At 33.7% G+C, this 19,413-nt stretch overlaps 1 protein-coding gene and 1 pseudogene across 6 annotated transcripts; both read right to left on the bottom strand.

Annotated features, from left to right (window-relative positions):
• Positions 1-9,724: 9,724 nt before the first annotated feature.
• On the bottom strand, positions 9,725-13,382 carry LOC143305036 (ectonucleotide pyrophosphatase/phosphodiesterase family member 1-like). 5 transcript variants are annotated; one of them, XM_076627604.1, is made up of 8 exons: positions 11,993-12,184; positions 11,705-11,800; positions 11,350-11,628; positions 11,006-11,274; positions 10,826-10,922; positions 10,312-10,663; positions 10,055-10,227; positions 9,725-9,910 (listed from the first exon to the last, which is right to left on the bottom strand). In XM_076627604.1, the coding sequence occupies exons 6-8, from the start codon at positions 10,318-10,320 to the stop codon at positions 9,850-9,852; spliced, it is 243 nt and encodes an 80-aa protein (XP_076483719.1). In that variant the 5' UTR covers positions 10,321-10,663; positions 10,826-10,922; positions 11,006-11,274; positions 11,350-11,628; positions 11,705-11,800; positions 11,993-12,184; the 3' UTR covers positions 9,725-9,849. The 5 variants fall into 5 exon arrangements, with proteins under 5 accessions (XP_076483719.1, XP_076483717.1, XP_076483715.1 ...); XM_076627602.1 differs by having other exon boundaries at positions 12,013-12,184; XM_076627600.1 differs by lacking the exon at positions 11,993-12,184 and adding exons at positions 12,191-13,238; positions 13,314-13,382 and having other exon boundaries at positions 9,725-10,663.
• A 907-nt stretch (positions 13,383-14,289) lies between these two features.
• LOC143305027 (venom serine protease Bi-VSP pseudogene) lies at positions 14,290-15,556 on the bottom strand (annotated as a pseudogene). The gene is made up of 3 exons (XR_013061698.1): positions 15,087-15,556; positions 14,651-14,702; positions 14,290-14,579 (listed from the first exon to the last, which is right to left on the bottom strand). The product of XR_013061698.1 is annotated as a venom serine protease Bi-VSP pseudogene (transcript).
• Between the last annotated feature and the right edge of the window lie 3,857 nt (positions 15,557-19,413).

Below are 19,413 nucleotides of genomic sequence, written 5' to 3'. Positions count from 1 at the left end.
TGATACTGAACACAGCTAGTGATAGCGATAGGTATAAATCTGTAGAAAATGATAATGCAGTAACGGGTGTAATAGCAACTGATGAAGCGAAACATAGAGGCAGACCTAGGAGATCGGATAAAGTCGAAGTTAAAAAAGATGAAGATACAAGGAAGATCCTACAAAATGAGAAGGGTGGATTAGAAGAACAAAGAAAACTCGAAGAAGATACAAAAGAAGAAACTACAGAGACAGAAGTCAATTCAAAAGGTATATTAAATAATAAATGCGATTTACTTGATACCGAAAGAGCTATTGAAATTAATGATACGGTTCAAGATATTAAATTTACTGAAGGTAGAAGCCGCACTCAAAATGATATGGAAGATGTAGTAGAAGATTCACAAGAATTATCTAATAAAAGTAAGTTATCAGAAATAAGGATTGCACTTAACAAAATTGAATATACAAAAACTATTTTACGGAATAAAAAGAATTCATTAGAAAGAGAAAGAGGAGTAAGAGAAAAGAAGAAAATGTACAGACAGAAATTATTTCAAAAAATATATCAGATGATAAATGTGATTTGCTTTAGAAAAAAAAGAAAAAAAAATATTATCCACAAACTACATTAGGAATTTATCTATTTTAGTGAGGAGAAAGAGAAAGGATAGAGGAGTTGATCAATAGACTGTGGATTTTGAAGCGTTTATGAAAAACTTACAATTTTAATAAAATATTCAATGTAAAGTCTTTGTTATAATATTCAAATAAATAGATGAAAAAAACTGAATTTGCATAATTACTCATGGCTTATTGATCAATCATGCGACTCGTTCAGAGGTAACTCGAGTTGTAAAGGCGACAATTTATTAAAAATGGTATATCTGACGTACGATGCATTTGCTCATGTTAAACTATTTAAATAAGTATAAAAATCACGCGAAAAAAAATCTACTGAAAATAATGTTGAACTAGTTAATAATAATAAATCATATAGTGAAACACAAACCTTAAATCAAGATTTTAAGTTCAAAAAAAAAAAGAAAAAAAAGAAGAAAGAAGTTGATAAAATGACAGCAACATGTAGCAGCAGGCGAGAGAAAATAAGCCAAATTTCTAAAAGAAGAAACGATGCTCAAGAACTCGAAATTTCTCGAGTGGATATGCTAAACAACGAATTTAATGAACAGTTGAAAGAACGTGAAACAGCAATAGAAGACTTACATCAAATGTTAAAGCATCAATCGGAAATTCATAAAGTTACCTTAAATGAAGCAAGTTTGAAAATAGGAGAACTCTCTGATAAAATAAAATGTTTTAAAGGAAAAGATAGCCAGATACCGAAACGTAATGAATTACTCGAAGAAGAACAGAATAAATGGAGAAGTTTAGAAAAAATGATTACAGAAAAACTTGAAGAAGAAAAATCCCGTTAGGAAACAGCTGAAGACGAAGTGAGAAAGCTTTCCAAATATAACGAGCAACTTCTAAAAGATTATCAAGAAATCCATTAAAAAAAAAAAAGGTAAAGAATTAAACATGTACCTCAACTGAAAGATAAAATCAATCGACAGGATTTATATGCGAAGAACATAAGAACACAATATATAGAACAGCACAAGATGATCGAAAAATTGAGAGCAAAAGGAAAACGTGTGCATAATAAAGGTAAAGAGAACACATAATGTATCTCCACCAGGGGCGCATGATCCAAAATTAAATAATAAAATAAAAGGTTTTGTTACTGAAAAGTTAGAGAGATTTCATGACAACAAAAGCATTGCCTGTGCAGAGTGCAGTGTATCAATGTGCACTAAAAATGCAAGCAACGTGACGATTACTTTTAGAACACCACAAGCACCACGAAAACACAATCAAGACCAAACAAGATCAAGTTCAAAAGTGAAGTTACGTGAGCTTATTACTGCTAACGACCAAAAATTGAATTACGATCCCGAGCATCAACTCGCTGATCTTCAAGTAGAATGTTCCGACAAAGACAGGACGACACAAGAGCTCGAGAAGCACATAGAGGACATGAAGGAGGAAGTGCAAAAATTATAATTGCAACTCGACGAGTTACAAGAAAAAAAAAACACACACGCACGTAAAAAGAGTTCAATCTTTTGGAATACAAATTGAAGAACTAACAATAAAATTAGAAGAAATAACATAAGTCACAAATATGAAGTTGACTTGCTGGAACAAAAAAAAAAGGCCAAACTTAATTCATGTGTTAGTAATTCAATGGAGGAACGTGAAGCTGGAGCTAAAGATGCAAAAGAGATAAAATGTAGTTCTTGAACCACAAGGACAAATAATCTGCCCTTCAATGTGAACTAGACGAACTAAAGGGTGAATATGAAAAAGTGGGTGATTTTGCATATAAATATGAAGAAGAAACTAATAAATTGAAACTGGATTTTAGTAAAGTAAAAGATATGAACGAACAAAATAATTTTCTTAGAAAAGAACTGGAAAACGTCCAAAAACTTTCCAAAGATGTTAATAATCGCTTACTCGAGGCGAACCAAGAATTAAAAGATTCACATAGAAAACACACTCTTATTTGAAAATTGAAAAAAAAGAAAAAAAAACATCCGGAAGAATTAGGTGATATAATAAAACTTCATGATGAAGAAAAATATAAACTGATACAGCATTGGTGTTCTGTAGAATGTCAAACTGCCATAAAGGGTTACATTGATGGAAAAGTGCAGTAAATATTTAAATAACAATCCATGACTTCTTAAGTAATTGTAACAATCTTGATGTTTTATTATGGAACAACTAGATGAAGTGCACAGTGACATTAATAAAGTAGAATCATCGATAAAAGTAGATGTATCTTCTTCATCAATATCAGAATCAACGACTGATATTATAAAGAATGTGGTTTAGTAGTAAATAAATGTGATGTAACAGATTTAAATAAAAACAAAACAAAATTTTTAAAGTAAGGAAAGTAGTGAGACAGAGAGCATAAAGAACGCTGCGATTAATGAAGTAGAACAAGAAATAATAAATAAGGACCCACAAATTGATGATCAATATAAAAAAAAAGATGAGAAATTTCAAGAAGAGCAAGCAGAGAATACAACTGAGATTGGAGATCATTCAAGATATGCAGGTGACACATCTTTAGATAAAGAAAGTACGAACGATGTTGAAATATTTAATACAAATGAGGGTGAACAAAACATTGAGAAACACAACGTTTGTACAGTGTTAAATATAGATACAGTTAGTGTTACTAATGCTCAGTGTCAAGCATTAATTAAAACACTTGGTGAAACTTTTGATGATAAAGCCCAAACATTGCATGTCACGGATACAGACACAGATTTGTCTAAACTAGTTGATAGTAGTTCAGAAGTAATGGTACTGACTGTAGAAACTACTATATATTAATGATATGAATGAAAGTACAGAAGAAAATATTGTTTTAACTGTACATGAAAAGGATGCTGTTGTAAATTCCAATGAAGAAAAAAAAATGTTTCTGCAGAACAAAAACGAATGAAGAACGCTGAAATTGTAAATGAAGAATTTAATTCGATAGGTTAAGCACGAGAAAGTGATGGAACAATTATAGAAGTAATTTCAACAGAAATTGTGGCCCAAGAAGTTTCTGAAAATTGTAGCCAGAAATACAATTATGACATATTAAATCGTACAAAGACAAGAAACGATTCTATAACTCCTATTACCTCAGGAGTAATTAGTGATCTAGAAACTGCAGATGACATTGATATTAAAGAAAAGAATAACAAGAAACAACAAATGGAAATGGCAAGATTGATCTTTTGATAGTTCACATAAAATTAATGTAGAAAAGAAAATTATTCATAATAAAATTGTCGTACTTATACATGTTGCTAATACAGAAGGAAGGAATAAATCTATAAGTGAAGCAGATAAAGTGCGCATAACTAACAAAAGAAGTGTCATTCAGGATATCTTTGATGATTGGGGCATTGAAAATGCAGATGACAGTCAGTCGGTATCTAAAGCTCCAGATACTGTGGAAATTGAATTGAAAAGTTTACTAAATGACACAAAAACACGAACTATAGAGGAAAGCACAGTTGTACTGGTTGAGGAAGAAATTACATGCATGGAAAAAGAACCAGTTGTAGATGCTGAAAAAGCTTTAGAAGTTGCTAAACAAAACAAAGAAATGCAAGTATCAAAGGAACAACTGGATAACAATCAAACTATAAAGAAACAACAAGATAGTATAAAACCATTACTCAAAGACTACTAACTCATTCTATATCACAGGCTGTTAGAAAGTCTACAAAAGATTCAACACGTGATACTGCGGCATTTCGTCAAACTTAGCAAATTATCCCTATTAATCGTAGTCGAAATTTAACCAGCCAACAACCTTCACAGGTTGAAATAGCAAAAGCATATACCACGACGAAGAAGAACAAGTACAAGTCGAACCAGTCAGAGTCCAATTCCATCGCTCCATACTGAGGAAACACTAAGATTTTGGAGGACCAAAATCAATCTAAAGAGGGGGGTATGTGACATCAATCACATCTCAACCTACATCAGTGATAATACATCGACACCCGACCTTCGGACACTTTTGGACACATCACCACCTTATCATCATAGCATACACCAAGGCTGTGACGCACCTCCGTCCACATCAGAGATAGGATATGGACCCCCGACCTTCGGACACTATTCTACATCATAACCTACACCTAGCCCCTCAACATCCTAAAACCAAAACGTATATAAACCGAGACTTCACCCAGCTCGGGCAGTTCTTGTTCCTCTTCTAGTTGCTGTACTCATACAACTCCTATTCTCCGGTTCGGTGTTATTTTGTAAGTGTTTATAATAAAGTTTTATAAAGGAAAATAAGTAGTTGGGTTACGACTCAGCCTTCTTACTTGGTAGTAAGTAAGTACCAACTTTACGTGACAGGAGCCGCCTCGGACCTAAGACTGATAATATAGGACTTGGGTTAAGTAGGAGAAAGGTAGTCGCGATACACTGTGTGGTTTTTAATAGTTCTTACACACGGTGTGTACGCGAACCTTTCCCACCAAACTAGATTAAGAATGGGGCCGCTCCACTGGGATACGTCGCAAGAGAGGGTAGGAGATCCGACCGGCCTTGGATACAGTGTCCGGCCGTGGGAGGGAGGAATCCGTCTTCAATGTCTCTGCCATGTACATAGCTTTGTTTCCCCCTCCTTCCATTGTGTCTAAGGCATGAGCCTGCTAGGTAAGCCTTACTGATGAGTCCACTAGCAGGCTCTGGACGAAACACACTTTTTTTCTTCTTTTTCTCCGTCTTCCTTCATATATCCGTGATAATTGTAGCCTGCTGGCTGTAGATGTCGCTTACCGGGGTGTAGTACTGCTGTATTTCCTTCTTATTTAGATGTCGTGGAAGAAAAATCGGACTTTGGAAAAGTACGAGGCGCCGGGATTTGAACCCGGGATCCGAACGTTTGTACTCTATGGCGCTAACCACTGCGCTGCCGTCGTCCGACACTAGTTGGTTTCGAGTGGTGAGATTTGCGTTCTCGTGTGCCGCCACGAGAGGAAATCTCAGTGTGGGTGTGCTTTCTGAACGAAGAACGCGGATTCGTTGTTCACACTTTTCGTTAGGAAAGTGAGGGTGCCCATTGATTATAGCCAACGTTAATGAATGAAGATAGGAGGAGGAAGCCTCCTACCAACGTGGTTCGTGGGTGACATTGTTTATTGGAAAAATAACTACCCGCTTTCTCCGTTATTTGTAAGAGTGCGCAATAAACCTAAGCATTGTTCTAAGGACCATCCATAAACCGAAAACACTTACAGGGTTAGAGATTCCTTCAAGCTATTAAGATTACGTCAAAGGATTCAGTTTATAGGATATAGTATGTAGTAGATCAGTATATAGTATAAAGTTTCAGACGGCGCACGGACCATCGTACGCGCCGTAACAGAGAGAGTTATAAGAATATACATAAAATGTAATTAAACATCGCAAAAGTAACTTAATTAGAAATGACTAGAATGTATGATGTATAATATAATGAATTCAAATTGTCTAAAAAATATTACAAATTTATAGAGATTTTACTATAAAATGTTTTTAACAGAAGCTGATACAGTTATATAGCATTTTCAAGCATTTACGAACATTAATGTACGAATTTGAAATTAGCAATATTGAAGCGCGGTACTCGGAAAGACGAATGTACATGGATAATTGTATGCACTAATCAACGATACGGTTATAATTGCATGCTTGATTGAAAAATATCATCGTAAAATTGATATGATTTCATGGAAACGCGTCTAACTTGGTATCTCGAAAGTATCTTAAGCAAACTAATTAGCGTGCCTGTTATGTCTTTTAAAATGTAAATTAACATGTAACAAAGAAACCTTCATCAATTTGATTCGCTTCAAACTGCGCAAATAAGTAGTATAAATAATATTTGTGATAGATTTGGCATCAATTCCATGTTTCCTTTAATATTTGCCTTTAGAAAGTCCAATTCGTTTCACGATTATACAAATTACTAAAAAAATGTCTATATTAGTAATTTATTTTGCATTAATCGTGACATGTTAGTTGCATTATGTTATATGTAAACTACCACAGAGGAAAAATGATAATCTTTCAGTTATTAGTTTTCTGATTTTAATGTCATTTTATGAGTACTTTAACACGAGGTACTTGTAAATGAAAACAACCAATTAGGTCTAAAAACATAAGCCTGTTACCAAGACTCTTATTAAATTGAACAAGCTTTTCAAAAATCGAACGTGTATATTAACGCGAATTTATTATTTGACTGATTTGACTGACATCCGAAATTGGTGAGATCATATGAAATTTTGCTTTTCGCGGTTCGGTGTATAAGAACGCGTCACCGATTGCTCAACTTTCGATATAAAAAGCGGATCAAGTCTACCGGATTATCCTACAGACACGCATTAATTCGTAAGAGTTAGTCATCATCTGGATAATAATTATCTGAAGAAACTTTCAACGTGAAAATATAAAATTTTCATTGATTACATATTGCGTTCGCCATAATTGAAAAAATGGTAAACCTTCGATCTCATCTTTCTATACACATTTTCTTTACCTCGTGATAAATAAATTCTTGGAAATTTAGGAAAATTTTCAGTGATCATTTTAAGGAATTTGACAAATTTCCAACGAGACTATGTGACACCGTTAGGTAAAAGTGATTCAAATGTAGTAGCGATATTAAACGAGAAATCTATAAAGGTGTCATTAGAAATTCTAAGAATGTCTCTGCATCTTCATCTTAGGTATTACGCCAATAGTATTCATTACCGTGATGTAATATTTATCATGCTTATTTTGTACGTAAAACGAATCGTTGGAATATTCCCGAAGCTAACGAAGCATTTCCCAAAAGTTAAACCGAAGAAATTAACGCGAATAGTTAAGTGAAATTTTTCCATTAACTTGCTGACCAACCGGCAAATAAAAAATCATAAAAATTGTTTCAATGTGTTGAGGTCACGCATAACTTCTTTTTTCATTGACGATTACCAAACAGGTAAAATTTCGAAATTGTACGAAGGCCACGTGACCAGATCGTATTGGAATTTGAAGTGCATGGAAAAAGACAACTCGAAGTACAAACCTTGAGCTGTACTACTCGAAGTACAAACGTGAACTAATGGATGCAGAAAAGCAATTAACGCCAAACATCCGAACAGCATCTTGGAGCCCGTCATTGTTCTGAAATAAAAGAAGTGACGAATTAAAAAGACGCAGGACTAATAATAATAAAGGAAACTTAGTTCGTATTATAAATTGAATTTACATCAGAAAAGAAGCACGATCAAGCGAAACAGATCGTAGAAATGACAAATATCATCGATATACGTTTCAGTGTAATTTCACTTTTGAAAATTATTTAGTTTAATACGATCGTATTCATCGCTCTGAAACTTTCATTGTGCTTCAATTTGTGCTGCGTCTTTTTAATTTCTCTATCTTTCTGTGTTTTCGGAAAAATTACTTGAGAGATTAAGAATTGCTTGCCTTATTTTATTTTCGATTAGTTAGGATTTGATTATTCCAGGTAAGGTTTATTATTTATAACAGGTTTTATCACTTGTTTATTATTTAGGAGTTTGTTATTTTAGGATTAGTACCTTTTAGGATTTCTTATCCTTCGAGTTTCTGTTTCAGATATTTAGGTCTATTTCAAGATGTTTTATTACATTAGGATTATTTATTCGATTAAGATAATTTAAGAGTTTCACAATGTACAAAGAAATAATCGCGTGAAATTTAGATTTATGCTTTAAACGTATTAAACACGCGGTAATTTCAATGTCTATAGCCTCGAACGTGTTCTGATTAGTTGTGTCATTGTCTGTGACATTGAAATCACAAAAATCCATTGCAAGTGTGCTGTCATGCAATGTGGATGTAATTGGGTTTTTTGGGTATTTCCTGTATCATCTGATTTGTACAGTACTATTTTAACGCAAAGACAGGAAACTTATTATATATTTCCCGTCCATTATTTGAATCGTTGTGAAGTGTAACGAATTATATTCGATTCGAGGAGATGTGAATGAATTACCCATTTCATATGTAATTACATGGAAATAAAAATCATTGCAAAAATAATTGATCTAATGACAACGGAATTTCCAATATTTTTTTGTTTCGTCACGTCTTTTTCATAATATATCTTTTATAGGTACGTGATTTATTAATCGTTCGAATGGAAATAATTATTCGTATAATATTCAAATGATTCTAGCCATAAAATAAATTAAAACGATACCTGTAATGCAATCTGCGTATGACGTCAACCTCGATCTATGCTTATACAAGAAATTTTATCAATCAATGACTAGATATACAATAATCAAATATTATAAAATTTCCTGAAAACCTTTAGGTGTTAATATTAAGGTGTTAATATCTTTAATATTTGCAAGTTATTGTTTAGCGCTAATTAGTTAGAATGTAACAAGTGGTGTACCAGAATTGAGATAATTAAGCCACACGAACAATCTTATTTAGATCTTTTTAATTTTTTAATTCTCTTTTGCTCTAATACTTCGTAAAATTAATCTTCATTAGCTACTACACTTCATAGAATAACAAGAGATAATTTTTCTTATATAACGTTTCATTCATAAAATCTATCATTAAAGTATATCTTCATAAAAATATCATTCCATACTAACGGTATATTTGGTGTCATACGAGATAACAGTTACCAGTGATGACATATGTAACTTTATAAAGATATCTCGTTTTATTATATATTAAAAGAATGTACTCATTGCTGCTATATTTCAGATGAAAAAAAGGAGGCAATGATTTTACAGTAAAATCGTTCGTTTACAACTGATTCATTTACATTTCATGATAATACTGTGCATTCTGAATATGCTATGATTTGGTTTAAAATAATAAATAGTCCATTCTTGTATACTATTGCTCCAGCTTTACTTGTATTTTCGATATTGGTATAAATAGAAAGACAATTAATGTCGTTCGAGTCTATTTTCGGATCATTTATATTACGTTTAATCCATATGGTTATTATATGAGACATAGTATCGTAAAATTTGGAAGAATAAAACGTTCGTACAGGAAGTACATTTTATAAGAACTCCAACAAATCTGCGTGTGCACATAAAATACAAACTGATAGTGATTGTTCATAAGTTTATATACATTATCTAATGTCAATCGAAGGTATCAATTCTTTTTCTCCATAAGAGTACTTTTTCATTTATATGTGTTCAAAAATACATGTGTTCAACCGTGAAGCATATGCCACCTACAACGAAAAAGAGTTTTCCTATACTTAATATTTCCTTTATATACCTATGAAAGTCTATTCTTCGCGTAGTATGAAATTATGAATAAATCTGGAATATTGTTCAATCTGAAAAGAAAAATAACTTATTGACATCATTCATTGATACGAGATTCAGAATGTTTGTTTTGTCTTGCAGAGAAAGAAGGCAGCCCTTTCTTTTAATGTGAAATAGAAAGCGAAAATTTGAAAACAGATTTTTTGGAAATTTACTTGCAAATATCGTTTTCAATATCGTGATTTTCTTCCCAATGGTACTGTACTTTCAAATTTTCCAGTATCCCTCTAAAAACAAAAAGTCGAACCTCGTTATTATTAACATAGGCATTACAAGGAAGAGAAGTATTAGAAAGCAGCTCCTTTTTATTATGGATTTCTTTATAATCCTGTAAATAAGAAATTCCGGAAATTTTTTCCTAAAGAATTTAATTCTTGTGTTTTGATTGATAATTATTACACTACATACTAACTTTTCGCATACTGTTCGCGTCTAACAATTTCCTAATAATAACTACTTCAAAATTACATATGTTCTTGCACGAATTCAAAAGTACGTATGATACAATTACAATTGATTCTAAAATAATAATTATTTAAAGATATTAAGATACTAATTAAACGTTTCACTATATTTCAAAATCTGGAACAACAAATTTTTATTTATAAAAAATGAAACTGTCTTTATATATTCTTTGTCATGATGCTATTTCTTATTACCATGTCGACATTTTTTAAAATTCATTTTGTTATCTCTACGCAATATGAAAATTCATATACTGCTTAATATTTTTTACATATTATCCTTCCACCGCATGATATCTCCTGAAAAATCAAAATATTAATGTTATATTATTACAATGCTTCTTAAATTTCAATTTTTGACAAATTTGAAATCCAATATATTTTGCACAATTATTATTTATCAAAAAATTCTAAGTTAGTAACTTTCTTTTCAAATGGCAAATAACATATACTTTGACTTACCTGTAAGTTTTTGTTCCTAATCATCATTTCCTCTTATAGAACATCATTATTGTTCTTATAATTACTGCCAGTGTCATAGATATTGTAGTGGCTACAACTGAATTAATAGAAAATGATAAATAACTGTGTATAACACTAACACATAACTGTGTATAACAATGACACATAACTTTTACTTACATATCAGTCGATAAGGGATTACTGTGATATCCTGTTGATGTTTCTTAAGGCACTTGATTAGGTGCGATACGGTATCATTCCTTATGGTATACTGTAGCTAAGTATTTTAGAAAATAACAAGAATAAATCTAAATTATTCAGAGGTTCCAGTTTCGGCTTAGACATAAATACAGGACCATTTGCAAAGAAGAAAGGGTGCGTTTCTACAGCCTCGTTATAGTAACCATGAATACCAATCTCTGAATTACTGGTTACTAAACATAAATATCCTATAAAATTTAATATATTTCTTTAATTTTTAATACATACATGAGTTAGTAGTTCTAAATTATGAATCATCCTACCTGAGATATTACACTTTTCCTTATAATATCATCACTCAAGTGAACAACATTAAGATCATGTAAACCATGTCATCCTATCTTACTGTGAAGATACTTAGTTATGTTATCTAACATTATAAAAATATCATCAAATTCAAGTCCTTTTATTCACATCACATGGCCACGACGATCTGGTTCTTCGTTATATAATGTTCTAAAATTTGTCGTATATATAGGATGTACAAACCGTGATATCAAGGTATCAGTTCTTCCTTCCCAAGGGACAGTTTCATTAAAATTCTGATAGAATTAAAAATTAATTATTAATATTCTAACAATCATATATGTTAAATACATTATAGTCAACGATATATACCTGAGCGAATGTAGGGGTGATTCCTTGATAATTATAAATGTCATCAGCCCACATCATCGTGCCACTTCTTTGTACTCCAGCCTCTAGATTAACAGCCTAAACAGACATACAAAATTTTATAGAAGCTGTACAAAATATAGTATATATGCGCAATATTGAAGCGTTCAAGGGGATATAAAGGTAATGTACATCACATACACGTGTACTCTCATGCAACAAAATACAATTAGATTTAATAGTATAAGCTCTTTTATTCATCATAATAGATTGGAAATTTAAGTGTCTTACGAGGGTGAGTAAAAAGTTACCCGCTCTGTCGGTGTAGAATTTATTTTAAGCAATTGTCAAAAAAGACATACATCATTTTTTGACATAATCACTCAATTTCTGTATACACTTTGTCCATTTGCTGAAGGACCTTCGTATTTTCTCGTTAAAAAATGTTTTGGGCTGAGCTGCGAACCACGAATGCATCGTCGTCTTCACCTTTTCATCAGCTTTCTCGGCATCCATCTCGCACAAACTTTTTAAAACCCAAATCTGTCGTGCACTATTGCATAAGCAGAGCCGTGGCTGATTTGCAAATGATTTGCCACATTATCCAGTGTCACTCGTCTATTCCATAGAGCATAAGTTCATGAGCACGTTCAATGTTGTCATCGTGGATGTGGACGGGCGTCCAGCTGTTTTTTCATAACACTTGTGCGATCTTCTTTGAACTTTTGTGCCCATTCAAACACACTTCGTGACAAAACACTTTCTCCATAATGTGCATTAAATCTTTGATAAATATAGGCATCAAACATAACCTCCGACCACAAGAAACAAATCACAGCATCCTGCACTGTTTTCCTGCAAATCGCCATTGCAAAGCGCCATTACTCGCGCAACGGTCACAAACGAATTGACGTAACACAATGAAACCTGCGCAGCAGCACTGAACAGATATTGACGTCATACGAAGAGTGCAGATGGATCAATACGGTCGACAGAAGTTTTAACTATCTGGAGTGCGGATAAATTTTTACCGAGAGTCGTATAGGAATCTATAATCTGTAAGTACACCTTTGGCTGAATGGAAATTTCTCTTACATATAGTCAAAAATGCAGAAACAGTGTATTGAATTGGAAAGTGATAAAAAATAAGCGAAGTTTCGAGGTTGCATGTGATTGCATGAGTACACAGGACGTTTTTAGCGAATAAAAAATAATTTTGAAAGACACGAGACTTATCTTGTATTTTATGCACTCTCTGTGTCCGAATCTCCAGAAGCTCTCTATCTTATGAAGTGTTTTAGATTAGCCGGAAAATTTTGTATGTACATACAAGAAGTATACGATCTAGGTGGAATATTCCATTATTCTCTTGATACAACAGAAACGAAATTTACAGAACTTCTCAGAAAGTTGGTTTATTATTACCAAATTAATAGAATTAATATACGTTTATCATCTTTACATACCTAAGTCGTGGAGGTTTATCGTGCGTAAAAAATTAGTGTCGTTTCAAAGTTACATTTCGTACATTTTAAGCCTATAATTTGTAACGTACAAAACAATGTAAATTTGAGCTGTTTCTTATCTCCACAATAAGAAAATCCAACTTTACCTTTTTTACACAATGATATTTATGGAACAGTAATATCATATTATTGCATCGCTTGGAGAATGAAGTCAAGGTACGATGTGACCCTAGTGTAAACGCTGGGATAGCCAGCTGTGCCGCACTTATAAGCGTAAGACACAATACCTATTAAATACGAGGTTAATTCATGTTGTATCAGCAGTGGTCCGCCGCGGTCAGCCTGAAAGGATCGTTAAATTTTTAATCAAAGATACTGAAATATATCGATCGAATTGTATTGAAATTATACTTATATACAGTAATAATCTTCTATTGATTTGTGTATTGAAATACTCCAATTTATAATGTACATGTTATATGTATTTTGAGCAAAACTAAGATTAGAAGGAAATTAGATTAAATACCATAATGAGGTGTGAGAAGTGGGCAAAACTATTGAATTGTGTTTATCTATTATTTCTAATGTTTAAGACGTCGATTTGATGTTAATTCGAATTGACGTGTCTTCAGATACCGTATAGTTTGTAGTAACTCTGTAACTTAATTACCGTACAAGAATCCTCTCTACCCTGAGCATGCTCGGCGCATATTATACCATCAGTGATATCAGGTGCATTAGGAAATTTGGAATAAGCTATTTTGCATTCGGCGTTCTTAATCACTGGCATTTGTACTTCCATTAATGCATTATGTCGTAGTCGTCCTACGAAGAAAATAAGAAAGATATTTAAGACTGGAACTGTTTAATTTTATTATAAAATTGATATCACTTACTATATCTTAACGCTCCCCATCCAGCAACAAGGGGGTTATAGCCGTCGAAGTTGCTCTTTCGTAGGGGCTCTTTCGTACAAATGGGATATACGTACCCTGAAAAATAAAAAAATAAATGAAAATGCAGGAAACGAATGACCAAAAGTATGAGAAAGAATTGTACACGCTTTATGACACAATATATGTGTACAGTAAGAAATTTCAGGATATGATATTTCAGTAATACTCAATAGCATATATATATATATATATATATATATATATATATATATATATATATATATATATATATATATATATATATATTTGAGGAGTTACTCGAAAATGGCACCTCCTCCACCAATCTAAGAATGGCAATATTATGATTGTGTATGTTTTCTATTCCATCCATATGTGCACAATGTGCTGCGGTCAAAACATGCCTAGCCGATATCAGGGAACCTCCGCACTTCCATAGTGGTTTGTCTGGGTTTTGGGGATTACGAAAACCTAATGCAGCGATCCATGGCCAAGCGCCTAAAATGCAATAGTCATAGTTGTGAATATACATAATTTTTTCTCACATAACGAGTAACAACGATTATTACCTATTCGATATTCGATCATACAGCAGACGATAAGTACATACGTACAAATACTCTGAAATAGAGATTTGATAAAGACAGAAATTAAATTTTTATTCCAGTGGAATACAAATTATTAAATAATTCTATATAATTTCTATTTGAACTATACTGAACTATAAAGTTCAAACGTGTAATTTCTGCCCTAACAGTTTTTGATCTCTATCCATATTATTACTCCTATATCAATTTTTTATTTCAAGCAGAAAGATACTCTTCCTAACATGAAGTAAAAGAAAGAAATAATTCAAGTTAATAAGTAAAGCTACTACCGATAAAATCATAGCATTATTATTTAGTCTAATTGAAATGTACATTGATGTGCTGTTTAATGCCTTTAAAGTTCATTCTTTGCAGTAAATGGCTTATTATTAATCGGAAAGAAAGACATAAAACGTACCAAGTTCAGCTGGTTTATCATCGACCACCCTGGTATGAGAGACGTTGCTAAAACCACAGTATGGTGGTCGCCAAGCCTTATACTTATACGCAGTTTTTATTAAAATTTCTCTCTTCTCTTTGTTTGGATCGTCCGGACAGCAAACGATCGTAACATTGCCCTGGGATCTGCACACTGATCGTCTATAAAAATCGGTGGCTGTACGGTACTGTATCTGCCATATTTCTTGCAGAGGTTTACATTTTCTGTAGTCAAGGCACCTGCCTTCTTGATTGTCCGGTGTGGTACATTCTGGATCAAACAATTTTAAAACATTTCTACAGTTCAAAGATGCGTAAGAAAGCGACACCGATTACTCAACTTTCGAAGTAAAAAGCGGATCAAGTCCACCGGATTGCCCTACAGACACGTATTAATCCGTAAGAGTTAGTCATCATGTTGATAATAATTATCTAAAGAAACTTTTCACGTGAAAATATAAAATTTTAATTGATTAGATATTGTGTTAGCCATACTTAAGAAAGAAAATGAAAATGAATGAAATGAAAGAAAAGGACTACCTTCAACCTCATTTTTTAAATAAACACTTTGTCAGTTTTGCGGTAAATAAATTCTTAGGAATTCAGGACAGTTTTTAGTGAATCATTTTGTTTCGACCGTTCGCGGAGAGACGCGATCGCGAGATAGCACGTCAACGAGAGTTGTAAGTTCCCGTTACGATTAAATAATCGACGCCACGAACTGATCGATCCCCTTATTTCGATTACGATAATAAGGGTAGTTCAATGAAATTCCACAGAATTAACACAAATAAATTAATGTTTATTTCAACAACTTATTAACTAGAAAGATATAAATGGAACAAAAAAAATGTAACTGCGTTTTGGTTGATAAGTAATGCGCGACATACCACATGTGTTGACGGTTCGACTTCTCGAAAAGTTCTGAACGCCTTTCGATTTTTTTCGTTTTTTCTGGAAGGCGACCCCCACTACGTTCGGATCACGCCACATTCTTTTACGCGAGGTAAAATACGGGCCACGAGTCGACGTTTCTGGAAGTCGCCCTGCTTAATGAACCATGCGCTTGCCATTACAATGTTTGTTTGCCGGGCAGACGCGACGATCCGTCTGCGACATTATAGTGCCGCGATCGATAGTTAAGAATATGACCTATGGTAAGCCGCATGGCGTAACATTCTCCCCCCGTTGAGAGGGTACGGATCAAACTAGCGAGGTGTGGTTGAAGTTCCCATCTTATTTCGTCTCGGTGGCTAGTTGTTCGGGTTTCTCGAGATCGGGTTGAATTGGCAGTGGGACAAGCCTTTTGACGCCCCGATCCAAAATGCTCTTTGCCGTCTGAACTGTAGCTGTCCGGATGACACCATCGGCGCCTGGATGAACCTTGATAACTCGGCCCAGAGGCCAATGCATGGAGGGAACGTTGTCCTCTCTGAGGATGACGATTGTGCCCTTTTGGATGCTGTGTCCACCCTTGCTCCATTTATTGCGGTTGGTTAGCTCGTTCAAATACTCCTTATGCCAGCGGTTCCAAAAATGTTGTTTAAGCTGTTGGATATGCTGCCATTTGGAGAGTCGGTTCGATGGAATGTCCCTGAAATCTCGATCACGTAAGCACATTAATGAATCGCCAATGAGGAAATGTCCGGGAGTGAGGGCTAGGAGATCATTTGGATCGGTGGAGATAGAAGTTAGCGGGCGGGAATTGAGGACTGCTTCTATTTCTATGATAAGAGTATTACGGTGTTAAGCTCATATGTTTCTGTTTCTCCACTCGCGCTGCGCCATAATATCCTTTGATATTTCCGATCCTCTGGTCGTACGAGGAATTGCCGATACATTTTCTCGATGTCGCCAGTGAGTACGTACTGATGAGCCCGGAATCTAATTAATATACAAAATAAATCTTCCTGTAACTTGGGTCCTGTGTAAAGTGTATCGTTTAGGGAGGTTCCGGTAGTGCTTGGTGCCGATCCGTCGAAAACTACACGGAGTTTGGTGGTTTGACTCGATGCTTTGGTCACGCCATGATGGGGTAAATAGTATCCGTTGTCGTCGGAGTGGTTGACATTGACCTTCGTCATGTGTCCCAATGCCAGGTATTCCTGTATTACCGTTCGATATTCTGATTCGAAGCGTTTGTCGTGCTGGAATCGGCGATTGAGTGAGGCGAGTCGTTTAATTGCCAGCGTTTTAGAGGATCCGAGTGACTGAAGCTGATCGTTGAAAGGTAGAGCGACGATGTATCGTCCTTCGCTGGTGCGTCGGGTGTGGGCTTGGAAGTGTTCTTCGCATCGTCGATCTGCCCTCTGAGATATGTTTAATTGAGGGTCCTTCATCGATTTCCCAAAACCGCGAGGGGTCTGCTTGTAAAGTCGTCGTGGATGTGTGAAATATGTTTGTCGCGGTTTGGTAAGTTGGACTCCCCAACTATAATTATTTTACTACAGAATCCTCAAAAACATGATGTATGTATATATATCCTGAAATATTATCAGTCTATTGTCAAGTTATAGAACATTATGGAAATTGCCAGTTAAAGTCATAAAAAACAAAAAATAGGGAAGTTCGTTAAAATATGTGATTTTCCAATCAAGATATAGAATTTATTCGAGTAATATAGATTACGGTAGAGATGGTGACGGTAACAATGAGTGGACTGATTCTTCGTGCGAAAACAAATTGGAAGCGCAGAGCGATGTATTGTTTCAGCGAATATCGATTTTAAAGCACGGTTTTAAAGTACGTGTGCGTTTGACTAGGTGTGTTAATTAATATTGCTGTCTGATTTTCGATATGTAAATACAATATCTACATATCTTTAAACTTATGATAATTGAACTAAGAATTTTTTTAAATTTAAATTAAACTTATGATAATTGAACAAACAATTTTTTTAAATTTATATTAATATTTATCCTTTTAAATGCAACAATTTTTTTTAATAATAACTTCACGCGTAAGTGAGCTGCGCACATATTTGATCGTTCTTTAAAGCTTGAATCTCTGCGAAGAGAAAAAATCTTTCAACCAACAAGAACTGGTTTTACGTTTTCTATCCATTTCCTTCCAGATAAATCTCTCTATCTAAAATCCTTATTTCCGTATTTCCTTGAAAAGGTTAAAGTCGTTTTGTATAAAATCCAATGTAGAGAAGAAGGAAGATCCGCAAAAGATTCTTTCAGCTTTCCCTATGTTTGAGCTCGAATCAAAGCAATCCTATTCCCAATATGGTGACTATGCGTTTAACTTCTCATAGAATCTCTCTGATTCCGTGTGATACCTTCGGTGTTTTTGAAGTATGTAATTGATGTCGTAACGTCAACGCTTTGCAGTGCGAATTCAATTTTGAGTTGCAATTTCCCTGTTTGCGTGGCAAAAGCATAAAATCGATAGCGCACGTTTCGATAAACACGTTTTCTTTGCTGATGGCGCACTGTAAATATAAATATTTGAATAAATATCGCGAATTTCATGTTGCTAAAAGATTTATACTATTTATTCGTAAATAACTGTTGGATATGTTTAAGTTGAAACCACTGCATTAGGTCTTTTTTCTTGTTTAAAATTATTTGTATTGGTAAATTGAATGAAAGTTCTAACATGTAATTTGTTCTTCTTTTATAAATAGTTTACAGAGGATAAAGCGTGGGTAACTCAAGACTGTCGCGATCATGACACTATACATACCTATGTATAGCACGTATACTAAGCTAACTAAAATAGCAAGTCAGAGAAATGGAAACTTAGGAAAATCTAAAGGAAGATAAAACGTTCGAGCCTTGACAGGAATATAAGATGCTAAGTAATCTTCCTAAGTAATCTCCTCCAGCTTTTTCTATTTTGATCAATTATTAGTACATGTTAGGAAAACAAATAGAATTTTTGTTCTCAAGCGAGGTATAATTTAAATTTTGTATGTACACAAAAATGTTAAATATCTGTAATAAACATGGTACAATCAATTTTTTTACATAAAATTATATTGTATAGGCTATTGTTATTTAAACATTTTAAATTGGATGAAGAAAAAAAATGACGCAAATAAAACGTAGGACATTTTAATTAAAGAGACCAATATAGAGATTTATCTACTTAACTGTGATTAAATCATCTCCACTTAACGCTCTACCTCTTCTATTAATTATGCTTCGTTAAACTATGATTACAGAGGATGGGTTTTTTGATAAAATGACATTCTGACAAATATGTATAGATCGATATATATAGATATAGATAGACAAATATATAGATTCTTACAACAGTAGTTATGAATGAACAGTAGTTATTGTATCAATTCCGTTCTT

The sequence above is a fragment of the Bombus vancouverensis genome, unplaced genomic scaffold, assembly GCF_051014615.1.
Source record: "Bombus vancouverensis nearcticus unplaced genomic scaffold, iyBomVanc1_principal scaffold0076, whole genome shotgun sequence".
Taxonomy (NCBI): domain Eukaryota; kingdom Metazoa; phylum Arthropoda; class Insecta; order Hymenoptera; family Apidae; genus Bombus; species Bombus vancouverensis.
The sequence above is the reverse complement of the archived record's forward strand: the minus strand, read 5'-3'. Positions and strand labels throughout refer to the sequence as shown.

Coding starts and splice junctions, on each gene's coding strand:
- LOC143305036 (XM_076627600.1), bottom strand. CDS start 12,217: ATGGATGCCGAGAAAGCTGATGAAAAG. Junction 11,801..12,190: donor CCGAGAAAGCTGATGAAAAG/GTGAAGACGACG, acceptor ATGTCTGTTTAG/GCTGTTAATCTAGAGGCTGG. Junction 11,629..11,704: donor TCACCCCTACATTCGCTCAG/GTATATATCGTT, acceptor TAATTCTATCAG/AATTTTAATGAAACTGTCCC.